This window comes from Artibeus jamaicensis, unplaced genomic scaffold, assembly GCF_021234435.1.
Source record: "Artibeus jamaicensis isolate MK-2021 breed Jamaican fruit bat unplaced genomic scaffold, CSHL_Jam_final contig_233, whole genome shotgun sequence".
NCBI classification, from domain to species: Eukaryota; Metazoa; Chordata; class Mammalia; order Chiroptera; family Phyllostomidae; genus Artibeus; species Artibeus jamaicensis.
In genome coordinates this window covers 8,850,779-8,870,842 of record NW_026521486.1, presented here as the reverse complement: position 1 = coordinate 8,870,842, position 20,064 = coordinate 8,850,779, and the positions used below count along the sequence as shown (strand labels likewise).

At 43.0% G+C, this 20,064-nt stretch overlaps 1 protein-coding gene across 19 annotated transcripts in view; it reads right to left on the bottom strand.

Moving 5' to 3' along the window:
• RBFOX2 (RNA binding fox-1 homolog 2) overlaps window positions 1-20,064 on the bottom strand; it is a 259,307-nt gene that overhangs the window by 53,539 nt on the left and 185,704 nt on the right. For all 19 annotated transcript variants that reach the window (XM_053662130.1, XM_053662122.1, XM_053662124.1 and 16 more), the window contains one exon: window positions 729-953. In XM_053662130.1, the coding sequence (XP_053518105.1) occupies window positions 729-953 (225 nt within the window). The remainder of the gene's footprint in view (window positions 1-728; window positions 954-20,064) is intronic.

Below are 20,064 nucleotides of genomic sequence, written 5' to 3'. Positions count from 1 at the left end.
AAAACAAAAAAAAACCCCCAACCAATGAATACATAAATAAGCAGAACAACAAAACCGATGTTTCTCTCTCTTCCCCCCCCGCTTCCTTTCTCTACAAAAATCAATAAATATAATTTTTCAAAAAGTTATGATTGCTAAGACTTGCTAATGGAAGAAATGTAGAGATGAAGGCAATAAAGAACGACCCACAGGATTTGCTTGAGCAACTAGGTATAGTTAGTAGTATAATTATATATAGAGAGGATGTAAAATAAGTAAAGGGGATCCTAGAACCCAGGCCTAAAGGGATGCAACATTTGAAAGTTGAACAGAAAGAGGAACCGGCAAGAGACTAACAAAGGACCGGGTGCCGCAGAGGAAAGCCGGGGGGGTGTCACAAAAGCCCGAGACGAGCATTTGAGGAGGAGGAAGCAGGCTGTGCGCGATGCTGCGGGCGGTGCCTGAGAACAGAGAAGGGCCGCATCCCCTGGGTTTGGTCTCCCCAGTGCACTTACCTTTGGAACTGCCTGCTCCTCCTCCAGACTGTAAGGTCCTGGGCAGGGACTGTGAATCTGAATGCTAAATCCTTATCTTCTAATTACAATGTCTGAAGTAGAATTGAAGTGACAAAAGTGCTGTGCAGTGTAATGTAAATGCTAAGTTAATTCAAAGGGTTTCTGGTATGGCAACTAAGGTGCCGACTTCCAAGATGACCCCCCCCTCCGCCGTGCACCTCCCCACCCACGTACCGTGAGAGATCCGTTCTGTGTGCTGGGCGAGTTGCTGCTCTGTTCCCCGTGGGCCTGCGTACTCCCGTAGAGGGTCAGGTTATGCTCACTGGTCTGGCCGGCGTAGTCCTGAGTGTGTGGCACGCCATACTCTGCGGGAATTCCGTTCTGTGGAGGTGGTGGGAACGGGATGGTAGTGAAAGGCTGGACCATGGCGTCAGGAGTTGTTGTTGGCTCCTGGTTACCCTGCAAGAAACAGAGAAAATAAGGGGAAAGGGTGACTTTAAATTCTCGGTACGTGATTATTTTTCAAGGTGAGTGTATAAAGTTCTCTGCACACTCCCTCACTGCTCAGGTAAAATGTAAGGCTTACTCCCCAGGACTGGGGAGAACACGGCCCCACACACTCACTCGCACGCCTGCAGATGTGGCACACGCACAAACGCAGGCCTAACTTCGGGTGATCCGTGCTTACCAGACAGCTCTATGACCATAGTGAAGATGACCAGCTGCCAAAGGGTCAAAATTTTCCTTCAAGTTTAAAAACGCCAGCAAAGTTCTCACAAAGTTACACGAGGTGAAATTGATGCCACTAGTGTTTTCTTTAGGGCTTTCTCTATCCCTTTAGTGACTCTTAAGGGAAACAAATCAAATTCACTGAATTACCACTCACAGAAACAAGCAGAATGACATTATTAAATTAAAGTCTCAAAACCAGACAACAGAGACCTCCCAATTTTGAGAGCATGGACTTCAGGAGAAAGTAAATTATTAAAAATTTTTGAATCTGAAGGTACAGATTTAAGTCTTGGTTACTAGATTAATGTTAATACTAATACTAAAACCTTTCCTTAAATTAGAAATTAAAAAAAAAAAACAGACAAAGAGATGGAAGAACCTTCCGTAACCACTGCTGGCACTGCCAGGGTGACGACACAGCAGGACTCCGCCCCCCACGGAGCCCGTCTACGGGCACCTGCTTAGGATCCAGCAGGATATTTGTAATGTCGATAAAGCATAAGCAGTAACTACCAAAAATTGTTAGATGCCATTTTGGTTCCATAGTCCTTCTCTTACTTCTAATTTTTAAGTTCACATACAAAAGACAAGTTTAACACTTGTGTAACAGATTTGGCAAAGGCTTCTCAACAGCTCACCTCCTGACCTCCCATTTTATCCCATAAAAAGCAAAGCCACTGTTCTACTGAAGATACACAAGTCTGCCTGCCGTCTGGAGCCACTGTCCTTCCTGGAGGCTTTGGCAGCGGTGGCTTCAAGACGTCAGCACTCCGATAAACGCCCCGCCCCATTCTTTATACATTACATCACTGGGCTTATGTCACTTGGTCTTCTCCTACTTATCAGCATCACTTCCTTTGAACAAGAAATCACTCCTTTCTCTCTCAGTACCAATTAGCCTCCTTTCCCCTCAATTCCAGGAGGAATTCTCCATCCACTGGGAGCTGCGGGAGAGGAAACTCTCAGCAGCATTTGCTGAGCCTCATGCCAGGCTTCCAATGTTAACTTGACAGCTATTAAAACCCATACCACCCAAAACAAAATGCATCCAAAGCTACCAAGAGATCTCACACTATTTTTAAAGAAGAGTCCACCATCATTACTACAATCAGTTATTCTCCATAAAATAAAACAGAAAAAACCTACAAAGGCTGTTATTATAAGTGGAGAAACATGTGACTGTGGATTGGAAAGCTTGATATTCTTAAGATGATTACGTACCTAAACTCCACAAACCCAGTCAAACACTCAGCATGTACTTTTGCAGAAACTGACAAGCCATTATTAAACTTTACATAAAAATACAAAGGGCCTAGGATAGCAGAAACAATTTTGGGCATCAGAACAATGCTCTAACCAACTCAACTACCCGGCCAGGGAGACAAAACAATTTTGAAGAATAAAGAATATCGGAGGACTTACATCACCTGATTTCAAGACCTATCATAAAGCCACGGCAATCAAAACAGTGTGGTGCTAGCTTAAAGACAGACAGACAGACAGATGACCGAGACAGAAAATAAACCAGAGATGGACACATGCACACACAGTCAATATTAAGGCATCGGATCAGTTCAATGGGGGAAACAAAAGTTTTTTTTTTTAAAAACTGAGAAACTGAATACTCACTGGCAATTAAATAAGCCTCAACTCTTACCCCATCTATGCAAAAGTAATGTAAGAGCTGAAACTATAAAACTTTCAGAAAAAAGGAAAACTGTCACAACTTCATAATAAACAAGAATCCTTGGGATATAAACAGTGAGAACTATTAAAGAAGTTAATAAACTGGACTTCATAAAAATCAAACCGCTTCTCCTCCCTGAAAGATACCATCATGACAACAGACAAGGCAGAGCCTGGGAGACAGTATTCACAACACATACATCTGACAATGGACACGCACCCAGAATCTACAAAGAACTGTTACAAATCATAGTAAAGACACAACATTTTTCTAAAGATTTATTTTTCTTTAGAAAGAGGGGAAGATAGGGAGAAAGAAGGACAGAAACATTAATGTGCAGGAGATTTATCGATCGGTTGCCCTTCCCACACCCCCATCTGGGGACCTGGCCCGCAACCCAGGCATGTGCCCTGACTGGGAATCGAACTGGTGACCTTTCAGTTTTCATGCCAGCACTCAATCCACTGAGCCACATCAGTCAGGGCAAAATATTTCTTTAAAAGTGGGCTAACAACTTTTTTAAAATGTGCAATAACTCCAATTTGTAGTCATTAAATCAACAAAAAAATTAAGTTTCATTGAGGTATAATTTGCATATAACAAACTGCATCTATTCATAGTGTACCATTTGGTCACACTGACAAACATGTACACACATGAAATCATCACCACAATCAGAACAGCAAACACATCTACCCCAAACCCCCAAGTTCCCTTGTGCTCCTAATAATATGAATATATTACTTTTGAAATAAAGCCTACGGTGCATTTCTACGATACACAAGAGAATGAAAAAATAATCAACAGAGGAAGTCAGTGTGCTGAAGCACTGAACTGCTGTGCCAATCTTAAAAAGGTGGCCGCAACGTGGCTGACAGATAGTCAAACCCCCTTTCATTTCAAAGTTACACAGCGTCAAATGTCAGCTGTCTCCCATGTCCAAGGGTCATTTCTACGTGGGACTAAGGTCTGCTCTACATAAAAGTCTTCCCTTTGTTTAGTTCTTAGACATTATGCTATGAAAACCTTAAATTTTTACCCATAATTTTTCAGGGAATGTCTATCTTTCTCACTCATCCCTGTATCTGTTCTTTTCGTCATCATAAGGTTGGGGTCAGGGGCGTCCAATCTTTGGGCATCTCTGGGCCACACTGGAAGAAGAGTTGTCTTGGGCCACACATGAAAATACCTTGTGATATGTGATCACAAAAAACCCTCACAAAGTTGTAAGTAAATTTACGACTCTGTGTCGGGCCGCATTCACAGCCATCCTGGCTGCAGACTGGACACCCTTGTATGCAGATGAGTTCTCCGTAGCTGTTCTGGGCACCCTAAGAGGAAAAACAAAATTATCCTCTCCCTCTCCTTCAAATTGTTCAGTGCTATGTCTCAAATGATCTCCCCACCCACCTGCCTGCCCCCTCAGGAAGCAGGGTGCTTCAGAAGCCCTCACAGGATTGGCTGGCCTGAGAACAGATATGCAAGAAAACTTTCAAATTCACGTGGACGGACTAGTGAATGAAAGAAAGTAAGAGTACCAAAGGTCTCCACAGTTCTACACTTCAACTCCAGGCAGAAACATCATCTCACAGGACACAAGGGAGTGTCCACTGAACAACCGGCAAAGGCCAGAAGACACCCTTTCCCAGTTATGAATGACCTGGGACTTGAATGCTCCGCCCGGGCTCCTTTCACTGCCGCCCAGGCCTGCTGGGAGGGCCGCTCTGGCACACCAGTGCACAGTATCTGGGCTCCCACGGGGGCAGTCCCACGGAGCTGGCTCCACCAACAAAATAAACACAGCAATTAGCAGTGGGAGATGAGGGAAGAAAGGCAAAAACATTCTGTAGGATCCACTCACAGCCTCAGCACTCTGTTTCAAAGAGATGCAAGACAGAAAAGAAGGGAGGTCAAACAGCAATGCTGGGAGGTTCTTTTGTTACTTACAGGAACGCTTTTTAACTTTTGTTGAACAAAAACAACCACTATACTTACACACGGAGGGAATGAAATTGGGGAAGGAGTGACTTCGTATCTTATCTCATACACTCTGCAATGTCTGGAAACTTCCCCAAGTATTATTATTATTATTCTAAAAACATTAAGTGGTTGCTGATTTCTACTAAATTCCAGGTCATATTTCAGAGTTGTAAGTTCAGAAGAGAAGTACTAGAATATCCAGCAAACTATAAGACAGCAGTTCACATGATTATTTCTAGGCAAAAATTTACCTCTGGATTTGTATGAAAATGTTTTTAATACTAAAGGATAATAATAAGCAGCTTAAGTGTCTCTTATCTGAGAAAATGAATTATTGACTAAATACCTCCTATGGGTCTACAGCCGTGGCAGGCACTGAAGACATCATAACGAAAGTCAGAAATATGGTTCTCAGGGAGCTAACAGTCACATCAGGGAGATTTTCCAAATACGCAAAAACTTCAATACAGTTCAGAGCAGTAGGTATGAGTACTGACTTGGGGACACAAGGGCCACTGTTCCCTAACCCCATTCTGAACCCCTCTAGACCCTCCCTCACCTGGATTAGCAGCTTACTTGTAATGAGAGCTTACTAGTATCCAGCAATACACTAAGCACTTTATATATCCCTTAACTCACTAAATCCTCACAACCCTATAAAGTAGCTATTCCCATTATTTTCCTTTTACAGATAAGGAAACTGACATTTTAAAAGGTTAAGTATCTTATAAAAAACCACTCAGCCACTAACTAGCATGAGCAGACTCAAATCCAAATCTAAGCCAGTTCTGAAGCCAGTGGCCCCTGTGGCATCTCCAGTGGGGTCTTGAACCAGTCTCCCCCCCGTCCCACCATACATAACGGCTAATTAACTGTGTTGCGATGAGCCCAGGCCATTCGACACCCCCAAAGACGGTGCTCTCCCATCACAGCCGGACTGCCCCAGCAGGGATCGTCTGGCAGGCACGCACCCTCTATGAAGCATATCGCGCGTAGCAGAGAAAAACTTAGCTGGCCACCGAGGACCACCTCAGACAGCCCCTTCTCCCCGAGGCTGGTCCTTTTCCAGGAAGGACAGTGGAAAGCAGGAGTCAGCACTTTTTCTGTAAGGGCCGGAGAGCACATCTTAGGCCTTGTGGGCTATATGGTCTCTGCAGCAACTACTCAATTCTGCAGTTACAACACAAAGGCAGGCACAGATGTCTTTTTCCTTTAAATTACATGCAGGAACCAGCCATGGTGACTTGACACACGACCACACATACACTCTTTCAGTGTACAGTGTGAAACAAGCTAGCTGTTTTAATCTACATTCAGAGATCCTGCTGTGGTACAGAGGTCCCATCTGACAGGAAAAATGCACGACCAAGGACCAGTCTCAGCCCCTTCATCGGTCTAATCCCTCACCCACTGCAACCCCAGAACTTCAACCACAGGTGACTTCTACGTAGTTTGGGGGTCTAACCACGTCCTTCCTTCCAAGGTTTCACAGGAGCTACAGTACAAGGACGAAAGAGCACAGGCCTGGAACGCATGCCTGAGTTTAAACCCTAAACACGTCTCACCAGACATGGATGTGCTGCTCGCTTAACCCTTTCCAGCCCGTTTCTTCACCTGCCAAGTGGGCTGTCCACTTCGGAGAGGACCACTGTGAGGACTGAATGACAGGAGGTGAAACTCACCAACACGGCACAAGCCATCCTGAGTAATCGGGTTTCCCCCGCTTGCTTCTAGTTCCTCCAGGTGCACGTTTCCAGCTCAGACTGGATCCTTCCATCCTCAGTGCCCCACTGAACATTACAAACCCTGGCGTGTCCACAAAGTAAACGTATTATCTTTCTAGAGCTGCTGATCGAACCAACCACTTTTCCGGGTCCACTCAGAGTTACCTGGAACCTCTCTCTCCCTTTCCTTTATGATATTTTACTCTATATACTGCTTGGCGTAAATGAGTCTGCTTTGTTATTGTTTCTTAAGTATAGCTTCTGTACTTAATTATTCTGAGTGTAAGTGATACTTAAAGTGATTATTTGCTGACATTTAAACACCTACAACTAGTTGTAGGAGAGACAGGGAGACCCAAGGGCAAAAAATAAGACTTTGCTTTTGTGAGGCCAAGTTTACAAGGTGAGAAAGGCACATAAACTAATAATTACATCAATGTTATTTAATAAAGCTAAGCATGAAATGCCACGGAACATAGAAAGAATGGCCCAGTATTAACTGTCTTCTTCCTCTACGGTACTTAAAAAGTCTATGTAATCTTGGAGAGATGGGCATTTTTGTTTGTATCTTCCCATTCCTTTTTCAACTTCATTCTAACATTTTCAGTTTGATGACTCTGCATCCCACTTCTGTATCTGATCAGCTCTTGTGCTGCTTCCCAGTCACAGGCTGCCAATCCCATCGTAAGAGAAAAGTTTCCCAATCCCTGTATCACATCTGATCAGAATGGATCGCCAGCAGAAGTAAACAGTAATTTATTCACATTATCACAAAAAGAATCACTGCTATTCAGAGAGAGCACCTTCTCACCATTTCTCCGCCACTGCTCATGTCACTAACCATTTTCCTAAAAGCTGTAGATAAATAGAAATCAATTCTCTAGGTTTATAATAGGGAAGAAAAAATTTTGCCTTTAAGAATTTTACAAATTATATCATTTTTATCCCTTGGGATTTGCTTAGCTAGGCTCGGATTTTAAATTCCACCTGTCTGTATAAAAGTTTACAAGACGCTCTCGGTGGACTGTGCCTTAGGAAAAGCCTGCCATTCTCAGCTTGTACTACAAGCAGTAAAGCCTATCATTCTTCTCAATTCTCGTACTGAAAGCAGTAACTTCCGCCCAGATTATCTGTGATCAAAGGGAAAAAAGAGCTACATAACTGTTATTGCAGAGACATAAGAACAAAACACTGGATTTAAGATGATCAAAAATCAATTAATTTTTTAAAACTATGTAGAAGACCCAGAGAAATAAAGTGGATGAACAAACACGTACCAAGACAAAACAATGCCCGCCAGCTAGACACAAAGTGAAATTCATTCTAGAGTTTCAGTTTACCTACATATTTAAATGTAATACGGACAAAAGTAAGTTAGATAAATAAATACACTTTCTCTCTCACAGTGAATATAAATTACCCCCACAAGATGTTGGACAATCTATAGGTAACTTAGAAACTTGGAGGAAAAACCTCTGCAAGAATTTTCCCATAGTCTAATTTTTCTGTTCAGGTCAAATTCCTCCAGTTCATTTTTCATTTTGTTGTCTGTAATTTAGTGGTTCGCTAGGATCTCAAGGAAGCTCACAAAAATAGATCTAACGATTATAGTAATAAAAATCTAACCTCCCACTGAACTACTAACTTGAAGGGAAAGTCTGTCTGACTCCAGGAAGAGGCCAGAGACACGTCTATTCCTGCTGCAGTGTGAACGATGAAATCACTAACCGCGCGCAATGAGGACCTACTTCCAATGTTTCTACCCCCACGAGCTCCTCTTTTACCTGGTTCTCTGAGCACGGAGATTCCTACATTTTATAGTGTGTAACAACCACTCTGGGAATGAATATATGTACATATGTGATTTAATATGTACATTTAAATCAAGGTGCTTTCTCCACTGATTATGATTTGGTGAGTTGGAGTGGGGTCCTGGTACTCCAGATACCGGTGGTTTGGGTACCACCGGAGAGAAAGACTGCTTTCAGGCTTTTGGCAGGGCCGAATGGGAGAGGATCGTGGTGGTGGCAGGTGCCTCCAGAAAACGGCCCGAGGCATCTGCACTTCTAGAAGGAGGACAGAGACTAGGGGAGGAATAGGTTATAAGAGGAAGGTAATAGTGGGATAAAAGTAAATTACCTGAAAGAAGGGAACAGCCTTCTTACATGGAACACACAGATGAAACACAAGCCTAACAATGGGCCCTTCTTTTAGCGTAGGTGGGACTGAAAACCTGGGAGCCAAGCAGGGGCATGCTACAGCCTCATGCGAGGGAGATGGAGTGCAGGAGAGAACTAAGTGCGGTCTTCAGCTCTTTCTAGCAGATAATAAATACAACTAAGTAAGGGAATGCAATATACTTTGAATAAAAATAATCACAGAATCTGATACAAGCAAGTGTAATCTGATACAACCAAGCCTAGGCTTGGTCCGCAATACCACAAACTTGCCAGCAATCATTTGTGCTACACACACACACACACACACACACACACACACACCCCTACCTTTTTCGAACTGCTCAGAGAAAAGCCAGCCCGACCTCTCCCCTGGGGCTGAGTTTTGTCATCTCAAAGCAATGAATATTTAAACAGAAAAATAAATATTTCAGAACAAAGTCATTCAAACCAATAGTCTAGTAGGTTAAAAATGATGAACCCTATAATAGTTTTAATGTCTCCAACCTCTTAGAAGCTTTCACCCGTGTCTCCTTAAAGCAGTATCAGAACCTCAAGCATCCGTGAATCACGCTTTCTCCTGGCAGTAAGGGACGAGAGATGCCCTGTGTCGGCTACCTGCCTCCTTGGAAACAGAGGACCCCACACACAATTAACAAAGGGCTGTCTACTCTACTCAATTTAATGGTTGATTTATACAATGCAGAAATGACTATCCTTTTTCTCGACCAAACTTTTCACTACAGTTTAATTTACTCTTTATTTTGCCTTCATGAACAATTGTTTGCATTTTCTATATATTAAACTGAGATATCCTTGAACGTAGCCAATGCTCAGAATAAAACATTCGCAATATTTTTATAGTACCTCCTGAATCATAGAATATTTTAATTATGCTTCGTAGAATTTTACACGGGGTGTCCTACTTAGTCCCCTTCTTTCAAATGAGTGATTCAGACTGTTGCCGGACCGGGGCCTGGCCCTGAGTGGGTCTGCCCTGGGCCAGCTGCAGCGTGTGGGTTCTTGACTTCATGCAGGAAAGATTTCACAAGTCCAGGGGACAATGAGGAGATGTTTACTAAAGCTGGGGACAGTGACACAAAGAAGGGTTTAAGCACAGAAGAAGCAACAGGAAAGCTGAGGCTGGGCTGCATTAGCTCAGTGGCAAGTTAAAAGGAGGCTTTGGGGACAAGTTCAAGGACAAACTGCCAGCTTGCCCATTGCCTTGAGTTTAGGAGACAAGTGCCTGTGAAGAAAAAAGTGGGGGGAGGAAGAAAGGAATAGGAGTGGGTCCTTAATCTTAAGGCTTTTATCTTTCCCTTGCAGGCAGGGATTCTAGGGGAGGTCTCGTTTCAGTAGAACATTCATCAGTTCTCTAGGTGTGACGTTCAGGGTCATGGTCTCCTCTGATGGGCCAGGGTCTTTAGTCACTGCAGTTGGTTCTGGTCATCGCCCACCTAGTTTTGTTCCTCTCTTGGGCCTGGAGATGAAATGTAACTGAGGCCTAGATTTCAACTCCAGGGAGGAAGGGCCAGGGGAGGAGAGGTGACCATGGGGGCAAGGTCCTTATTTTCCCAGTTTACCCCACCAGATACTCTGGGGCCTTCCACCCTGGCGACCATCTGCACCTGGCTCTGAACTGCGTGGCCACTGTGTTCTGCTGTCTCGGTTCGCCCATTCCACAAAACTTTTCTCTGCACACGCCCCAGAACACAACTGCGGTTTGTCTGAACCACAGTTACATGATGACTGATTTCACAGGTAAAGCCCCAGGGTCTGAATCGTGTACTTCGGCACCAAATGATACAACGTCACTGCTGCTCTTTAGAAAATGCTCGCTAAATTGGATTAACCAGGCAGGAGAATATCTGCTTCTAAAGTGGAAAATCTGTTAAAAGATAGAAAACTTTCTGAACTCAACAGCTTGAAAAACTATGCAGGAAGTTTACCACACTATAATCATTCACAGATACTTACCACAGAAAATGAGTTATTACAGTTCTATTAAATACATCTATTAATTGAAAGGCTACATGTAAGAGTTCACATTGTGAACTGTGAAAAGTGGAAACTAAATGAGTCCTTGCTTTCATCAGCTCTCATCCAAAATAATTTTTTTTGAATAGTTCTCCTTTCCCCTAACTTAACCTCAACATAATCAATTTTCCAAGAAGCTGCTGGAATATTTCAAAATAAAATCTAATTCAGATATTAATTATTTCTCTTCTTAAAATCCTAGGCTCCTCTTCTGGCCAAGATGGAGGTGTGGGTAGATATACTTTGCATCCTCGCACAACCAAAAGAAGAACCACAACCAATTTAAAAACAAAAAATACCCAGCACTGCCAGAAAAATGAACTGTGTGGAAGTCCAATTACCAAGGAGTTAAAGAAGAAACATTATCCAGACTGGTAAGAGGGGTGGAGATGGGCAGCTGGGACGGAGAGGATGCAAGGCAAGGCGGCAGCTGGAGGACCGGGGTGGGCAAGGCAGCGACTGGTGGTCTCACATTTGTGTGCAGATAATCCAGGAGGAACAAGTGGGGAGTGAAACAGATGTGCAACCCAGGGTTCCAGCTCGAAGAAATAAAGCCTGAAAACCTCTGACCGTAAAGATCGCTGGGGGTTACAGCAGCAGGAGAAATTCCCAGCCTCACGGGAGTTTGTTGGAGAGACCCACTGGGTCCTAGAATGTAAACAAACCCACCTACCTTGGAATCAGCACCAGAATTGCCCAATTTGCTCGCAGGCAGTGGAGGAACTGACTGAAAGCCAGTTGAGAGCTGAGCAAGACCCCTCCCCCACATACAGCATCACAACCCAAGGATGTGGGTTGCCCTTTCGAATACCTAAGGCTCCATCACTTACAATGTAACAGGTGTGCCAAGACAAAGAAAAATGGCCCAAATGAAAAAACAGATCAAAGCTCCAAAAACAGAACTAAGTGATAAAGAGATAGCCAACTTATCAGATGCACAGTTCAAAATACTGGTAATCAGGATGCTCACAGAATTGGTTGAGTATGGTTGCAAAATAGAGGAAGGAGTGAAAGCTATGAAAGGTGAAAGAAAGAAAAATGCACAGGGAAGTAACAGTGATGGGAAGGAAATGGGGACTCAAATCAATGGTTTGGAGCCGAAGGAAGAAATAAACAGTCAACCAGAACAGAATGAAGAAACAAGAATACAAAGAAAATGAGAGGCTTAGAAACCTCCAGGACATCTTTAAACATTCCAACAGCCAAATAAGATTTGGAATAGGAATCATATTCAAATAGGAATGCCAGAAGAAGAAGGGGAAGAGCAAGAAATAGAAAACATTTGAAAACATAATGAAGAACTTCCCTAATCTAGCAAAGGAAATAGACTTCCAGGAAGTTCAGGAAGCTCAGAGAGTCCCAAAGAAGCTGGACCCAAGGAAGCACACACCAAAGCACATCATAATTACATTTCCCAAGATTAAAAACGTACGTTTCCAAAGAAACCTAGCAGCCAAAAAAGGACTGGAAAGAAGTATTCCAAGTCATGAAAGGCAAGGACCTACATCTAAGATTGCTCTATTCAGTGAAGCTTTCGTTTAGAATGGAAGGGCAGATAAAGTGCTTCTCAGAGAAGGTCAAGTTAAAGGAGTTCATCATCACCAAATCCTTATCATATGAAATGTTAAAGGGACTGATTTAAGAAAAAGAAGAAGATTGAAAATATGAACAATAAAATGACAACAAACTCACAACTATCAACAACTGAACCTAAAAAACAAAAACAAATACTGAGCTAACAAGTAGAACAGGAACAGAATCACAGAAATAGAGATCACACGGGAGATTATCACTGGGGAGGGGAGGGAAGAGAATGGGGGAAAAGGTACAGGGAATAAGAAGCATAAATAGTAGGTACAAAATAGACAGGAGGAGGTTAAGAACTGTATGGGAAATGGAGAAGCCATACATACTTATATGTATGACCCATGTACATGGCCCAAGGGGTGGAGGGATGCAGGGCAGAGAGGAATGAAGGGGAGAAAAAAAAGGGACAACTGTAACAGCATAATCAATCAAATATATTTTTAAAAAATCCCAGGCTGCTCGATGCCCACAGTCTAAGTCCAAATGCCTGCGGATGGAAGTCATTCTCCTTGCTTACTTCATCTGTTCGACACTTCATTCTAGATGCTGCAGAAACAACAGTGATTAGAAAGACAAAGTTCCTGTCCTTCGGGAGTTTGCATTCTAGCAGGAAGAGGCAGGCAAGCAGAACAAGAAACAGATGGTGTGCTATGGAGAAAAATAAAAGAAAGAGGACGTATGAGCACATGAGGCATATAGGACCACTATTTGATACGGGGTGGTCTTAGCAGGTAACATTGGAGCAGATGCCTAAGGCAATTCAGGAAGCAAGCCAAGTGTCTGTCTACCTGGGGGAAGAACACCTCCGACACAGGGAACACAAAGGCAAATGTGAAGGCTCAGAGGCGAACACATTATCAGCTTATTGTAGAACAAGGAAGCCCATGTGACTGACCTGGGATAAGCAAGGAACAGAGTGGTAGGGGATGGGGAAAGGTGGTGGTGGGGAAAGAGCCACATTGGGTAGAATTCTTGTAAAGCTTAAGGCCACTGCAGAGATTTGGGCTGTCACTCTTGAGAGAGAGTTTTGAGCAGAGAAGGGTGGTAGTCAGAGCTGGGTTCTAGTGAATCGCTCAGCACAGGCAGGTAGACCAGTCAGGAGGGTGTCACAATCACCCACCTGAGAGAGGACCATGGCTCAGCCCAGCTGGCACTCTTACGAGTATCAAACCCTGGAAGACACCTTGGCAGTCTCACCTTTCAGTTTCTTTGCACCTGCAATACTTTCTGCTTCGAGAGCCTCTCTCCTTTCTACCCAGCTGGCTAGCCTGTACATACTCTTTAATGTTTAGTGTGATCATCTACTGCTCCCTGAGGTTTCTCCTCTCAATGGAGAAATGGCCAAACCTGGAAGAATTTGTATGAGTTTATTTAAGCCAAACTGACAACAATTGCTGGGAAGCAAAACCTCAACAGACTGAGAAAATGCTCTGGAAAATGGCAGTTTTGCCTCTTATTTTATACATTACAATCAAAAGAGGAGGTGTAAGGGGGTCCATGAAATCCACTGGTGACAGATTAAGGAGGCGGGAGAAAGCAAAGAGGGGAAACCTCTGTATTGGGTTAAAATTAAAATTCAAGAAACACGTACATCTTCCATACAGGAGGTACAGACAACAATTAACACAGCAACAATAACAGGGGAGATGTCTGGTGACCGTTTTGGCGTGTTGGTTGTTCCTGAGGGGTCTGGAAACAGGGTTAGCTCGACATTCCAAAGGTCCATTATCACAGATGCAAAAGAACAATGGACCAGCTCAGTTAAGGGAAAGGCCGACTTTCATCAGAGAAGTTTCTAGCCCAGAACATGACCACCAGCCACGAACGGCTTTTAGTTAAAAGAGTTTTCATTTCAGACCATCCTAGGTGGTTACTTTGGGTCTCTGAGTTTGCAAGGACTGCTCTACGGCCCTCCCCCCGAGCTAGGCAGGATTAGCATCCCACTGGCCAAAGAGTTTGTCTTCCGTGAGATGGCTCTAGTAGCACTTAGTTATCTTTAAGTTCATTTGAAACAATTTTGACAGATCCCACTGTGACAGCGGTCATATAAAGCTACATTTAAAAAAAATTATCAAAATTGGTGAATTTTTGTGTAGCCATTTTAATATTGAAGATGGGCGACAACAAACAACATTTTCAGCATATTATGCTTTATTATTTTGAGAAAGGTAAAAATGCAAATGAAACATAAAAAAGATCTGTACAGTGTATGGAAAGATGCTGTGACTGCTTGAACATGTCAAAAGTAGTCTGCAAAATTTCACGGTGAAGGTTTCTTGCTACACGGTACTACACTGTTGGGTAGACCAGTTGAAGTTGATGCAATCAAATCGAGACATTAATTGAGAATGATCCACATTCTACCACTCAGAAGACAGCTGACATACTCAAAACATCCAAATCAATGAAGTTATTAGTGAAAATGAAAAAATATATCTTTTATTTTACAGAAAAAATGTGACGGACTTTTTGGCCAACCCAGTGGGGCCCCTTTTTGTCCACACAGGACATGAGGAAGGGAAGACACAGACCTGTTAGAAGGATACAGTGAACTCTGTAAAGGGACTTACATCAGACTCTGGACTACGGCAGAGGCAGAGGGAAGTAATTAGGGGATCGGTATTAGAGACTCCCCATAGGCAGAATCAGTGGGGCCTGGCAATGGACATGGGGGAGGTGCAGATGGACCACTACTAGATTTCAGCCCTAAGGGACAGTATGACAATGAGGAATAAGACAAGAATGGGTGGGAAAGGAGAAAGGACCAATTTTGGAAGTCCCATTTCCCTTTTTAAAAAAAATATTTTATTTATTTATCTTTTGAGGGGAAGGGAAGGAGAGAAATATCAACGTATGGTTGCCTCTGGTGCGTCCCATGCTGGGAACTGGTCTGCAACCTAGGCATGTGCCCTGACTAGGAATCGAACCGCAATACTTTGGTTCGCAGGCCCGTGCTCATTTCCCATTTTTTAACAAAAGATCATCCTGACATAAACTGCTAGATTTTTATCTTTTAGTATTCAAAGTTCAGTTTTTTAAAAAATGCATTCTAAAAATACTTTGATATTTCTAGGGTGTTTTTGGTAACTAATTTTCCCTTTATCAAATTTAATACATGTAAATAATAGTAAATCAAATGAATAAAGAAGAGCTTATAACAGAAAACAACAGTCTCCTACCCTTCCCTTAGTCCACCCTCTTGGGAGTGATGCTCTTCCAATAGTTTCTTAAAAGGCAGAGATTCTGGGGCCACAGGCTGCCATTAAGGGTTACTGACTGTTCCCCGAAATGCTCAGTAGTTGAGTTATCCCCCAGATATCAGGGGCTGCAACCTCCAGTGGAGGCCTGTTAGGAACCAGGCCACACGGCAGAAAGTGACCTTGAACATGATGGGCTTGAAGCATCCCTAACCACCTCCCTCCCACCAAAATGTCCCTGAAAACACTGTCTTCCAAGAAACCAGTCCCTGGTGCCAGAAAGGCTGGGAACCGCTGCTCTACCTAAAACACACAGAAATCCTGTTTTCTATCCCTTCTTCACTCCTGCTCTGAACGCAGGGCCTCTGGGGGGGTCCTTGCTGCGTGTGCTGGTTTCCACGCCCCCAGCAGCCTCCTTGGCCTGTCAGGCTGTAGCTTCTCCATTTCATTCATCAACTGGTTCCCACTGGCTTTTTCCAAAAATTTATTTGACTCGCTTGTTTATTAGTACTATCGTCCTTTATCCTTTTCTATTTCCTGTTACAGGTTTACTTCTTCTTGTACTTCTTTGTGGTCATTTAAGTGGGTCTCACGAGTGACAAGCAAAAGTATCTATCATCTTGACCTAGAAGTCAGAGTTTTTTGCAAAACAATTCAACCTTAAGTAAGCTCCAGAATTCCAGGTTCCTTTTTATTTGTGAGAAAAGATACGAGTTAATAAATGTCTGTTTTCTTTAAAATAACCCTTTAACAATACTAAGATTTATTAAAAGCAAATTAGAGAAGTTTAGAGGAAGATGAAAAGTGTTTACTACAATTCTTGAAACAGCCTTCTACTTCACACTTTAATAAATGAAGTGCGTTTTCATTGTCGGGAGCAAAGCGAAGCAGCCAAGTATCGGAAGTGAATGCACACTGCAAACCACAGTCCAAGGACCCCGCACCTGCACATCCTGCACTGCATGGTGCAGTTCATTCTGAGTCCTGACAAATACAAAAGACTCTCTAGGGTCTAATCATGCGCAGGAAATATAGAAGAAAACAAAAATCAAGTATTTACCAATCAGAATGCCTAACTCTTCACACCCCTCCTTCACAAATGCCACTGCGTCAAGATCGGAATGCAGTCCAAAGGGAGGAGAACATGTCCCGTCACCCCACGGATCGCTAACACATGGATCAATAAGGCCTGCCATGGACCCTGACCCTCCAGTCAGGAAGGGTCATGACATAAACACAAACTAGAGTCCCGTGTTGAGAGAACTCATCTAGAAGCTCTGAGGAGGAAGTTGTTATTGTAGACTAGGACGACCTGTCTTGAGAAAGGGAGGACATTCAACTTGAGAAAGGCGGCATGCAGAAAACTAAGAATGGAGCTCTAAAACCAGCTCCAAGAGCATTGAAAGAAGCGGTACTTTAATGGTTGCTTAGTAACGAAGCATTGCCTGATTTCACTCCACATTTCCTATCTTTCCGTGAGGAAAGCAAAGACGAAATTCTCAAAAGCAAAGACAAAAAAAACCCAAAAACCTTCAAGCATACTGAAAAAAAAAATCAGAAGGCATCTCTTTCTCTTTTCACTTAAAATCTCTCACACCTAGAACTTCATCATTATCATATCACATCAAGTAGACTAGCTTCATTCAAGAATAATTTTCCAGCAAAGAATGACAAAGATACATAATTTTTACTCATTTGAAGATTTTCCCTGTCAGGAATGGGCAGCATATGGACTTGGTATTTAAACACGCTAATTCAAAGGGTGAACTTCCTAGGAGGATATTCTGAAGGCAGAGACAGCACCAGACGGCAATTACAGGAAAATGAGCCAGCTCCAGTTCCACCAAGACTTTGCCCCGTGACCTTGGACAGCTTCACTTTCCCTCAGGTTCCATATCCTGATCTGTAGAATGAAGGCCACCCTCACTTTAAGGATCTATGAGCCTGTGCGGAGCAGAATACAGTGATAAAGAAGAAACATCAGGTATATTACCCCGTGAAACTAGGTATTTCCTTCTGTAGCAGACAGAGTCCATCAGTGCAGCGCCATTAACATCTGTTCCCCGCCTCAAAGCGGCTACGAGCTCCTCCAACAGCCAGTGCCCGGACTGCTCTCCAACTCGGCACAAATGCTCCCACGCGAACTACTGCGACATCGGGATGTGAAACTATGTGCTGAGATGCAGCTCCAGGAAACTAGAGTTGTGTACAGAATAGTCAACTCGATTGATTTTGCACTTATCCCAGAGGAACCTACCGCTCCAGGAAAATCAGTCGACATTTCTTAAGGTCCTGGCTACAGCTGAGTTGCAGAGATTTTTCTTATGTGTTAAAAAAAAAAAAAGGTAAGTATTGTGGCCTGTATTCTTCATATTATACTTAATGTAATACTTATCATTCCCAGTCCGCACCCCCAAAGGGAGGAAATAGCATAAACTTGGGAATATAACAATCGTGGGTTCAAACCCAGGATTTGCCATGTACAGTTACGTGACTCTGGATAAGTCACTTGCCTTCTCACTGCCTTATTTTTAAAATCTGTATGATGAAGAGGGTAGCTGTCTAATGGGTTATCTGCAAGAAAATGGAATCGTTTGCCTCTGGCTAAAAAAAAATGTGGTAGAGATAATAATCTTCATTATTGTGAAGAAACAAGGGCAAGCTATATATCCATATGTATGTACAGATTTTCAGCAATGAGACCTAATACCTGAGTTACAACCTTAAAGTCCTCCACGTTCTTTTTCATATAGACAGTCACATCAATACAAACACAGGAGAAAACGACATCTTCTTACTAAAGGCTTTATATAAAACATAGGCTAAGTGAAATTAAACCAACCAAAACACACATTCCCAGTTTCTCAAATATGTCTCCTGGTTCCGCAAGAGAGAAAAGTTTACTGCGTGTACTTGGACGAACTTTTGATGACAGTTGCTATGCTGGGAAATGACAGCCTGGTGACCACTTCACCTGGAGTCACGAAAGCTCTGAACAGTGCCATCCGCAGTCTTTAATAGTTTTGCGTGATCATCACATTACCTTTACAGTCTGAAGTGTCTCTAACTTCTTAAAGTGTCCCTACAACTTTAAGTGAGCAAGTAGTACTTTGGCTTTTCTCCTTCCTTCTCTGCTAGAATTGCAATGATACAAAATTTATAGGAGAAAAGGATCTTTCTCCTTTTCCCCAACAGGCCACAAATCAAGCTTAACTACAAAAACATGAAAGTTCTATTTCCCCTGTGATTTTGTCCACACATTTTTATTAAAGAATTATTTCCACCTTTAACTTGATCAGTCCTAGACTCTCCGAAACTATTCCAGCACTGAATCTTCTTGAATACTGAAGAATCTGGTTCCGGGCTCCGATGGCATCTCGTGTTAACTCACACACACAGCACATGCGACAGCCTTTCCTCTCCTGCTTTCTGCCTCAGCCAAACTTCCCAAACCAATTCTTTCCTCATCTGAAATTCTAATGACACTTTACTGACATTATATTCATGTAATTTACCACATTCCACCTTGTATTTTAAAGTTTAATGCATCTTATGCATTCTATTCCTTGAAATTACTGTTCAACTGATTTTTCATTCTTAAAGTAGAAATATGGTAAATGAGATACCACTTAATTTTCATTTAAAAGTAAGTGGTCTCAATTCTGCTTCCACTCATGATAAAGTAACAAGGACCATTTATTTCCTGTTGCCATCTCGGGCAACTAAAAACCAGGGGGGAAATACAGGAAACAACAGCACTATTGCACAGCAGGCAAAGAACAACAGTGATCCCCTGGCAGGAAACAGCCGAGGTGAGCTTTACAACTGCCCAGCTGAGCGCCTAGAGAAGGTTTCTGGGCTGTGACGCAGAGAGGGAAAAGCCGGGCAGGCCCTGCTGGTCTCCATGAGTTGAGATGAAGCTGGGAGTCTAGAGAAGCCAAGACAGCGCCAGTTCGAAGGAAGAGCACTGCAGAAGAGAAAGCTGACAGAGAGGGCTCTGAAGGCCTCTGAGTACTTGAAGGCCTGCCCTCAAGTGCCCAGTTAAGAGAAAGAACCACCTGCCAGAGGAGGAGGGAACAGTGCTGGGAGCTCACCCAGTCCCAGGAATAGAGCCGATTTTCAGTGAAGGTGGAATATTTGAGGAGCATCAGTTCACGCACTAAGAAGAATCTTGTCTCAACAGTGAGGAAAAATTAACCAGAGACCAAACAGAGCTCTCTTCATATCTAACAAAACTTAAAAACAAGGCCTAAAAGGATCAAACTACTTCTATGAAAATCAACTCAAGAATATTTAGAAATTTAAAAATACCTAGCATCCTACAAGGTAATATTTGTAATGATTGGCATCCAATTAAAAATTATCAGGCATACATGCCCTGGCTGCTGTGTCTCAGTTGGCTGGAGGGTCCTGTAACTGAAAGGTCGCGGGTCCACTCCCTGGTCTGGG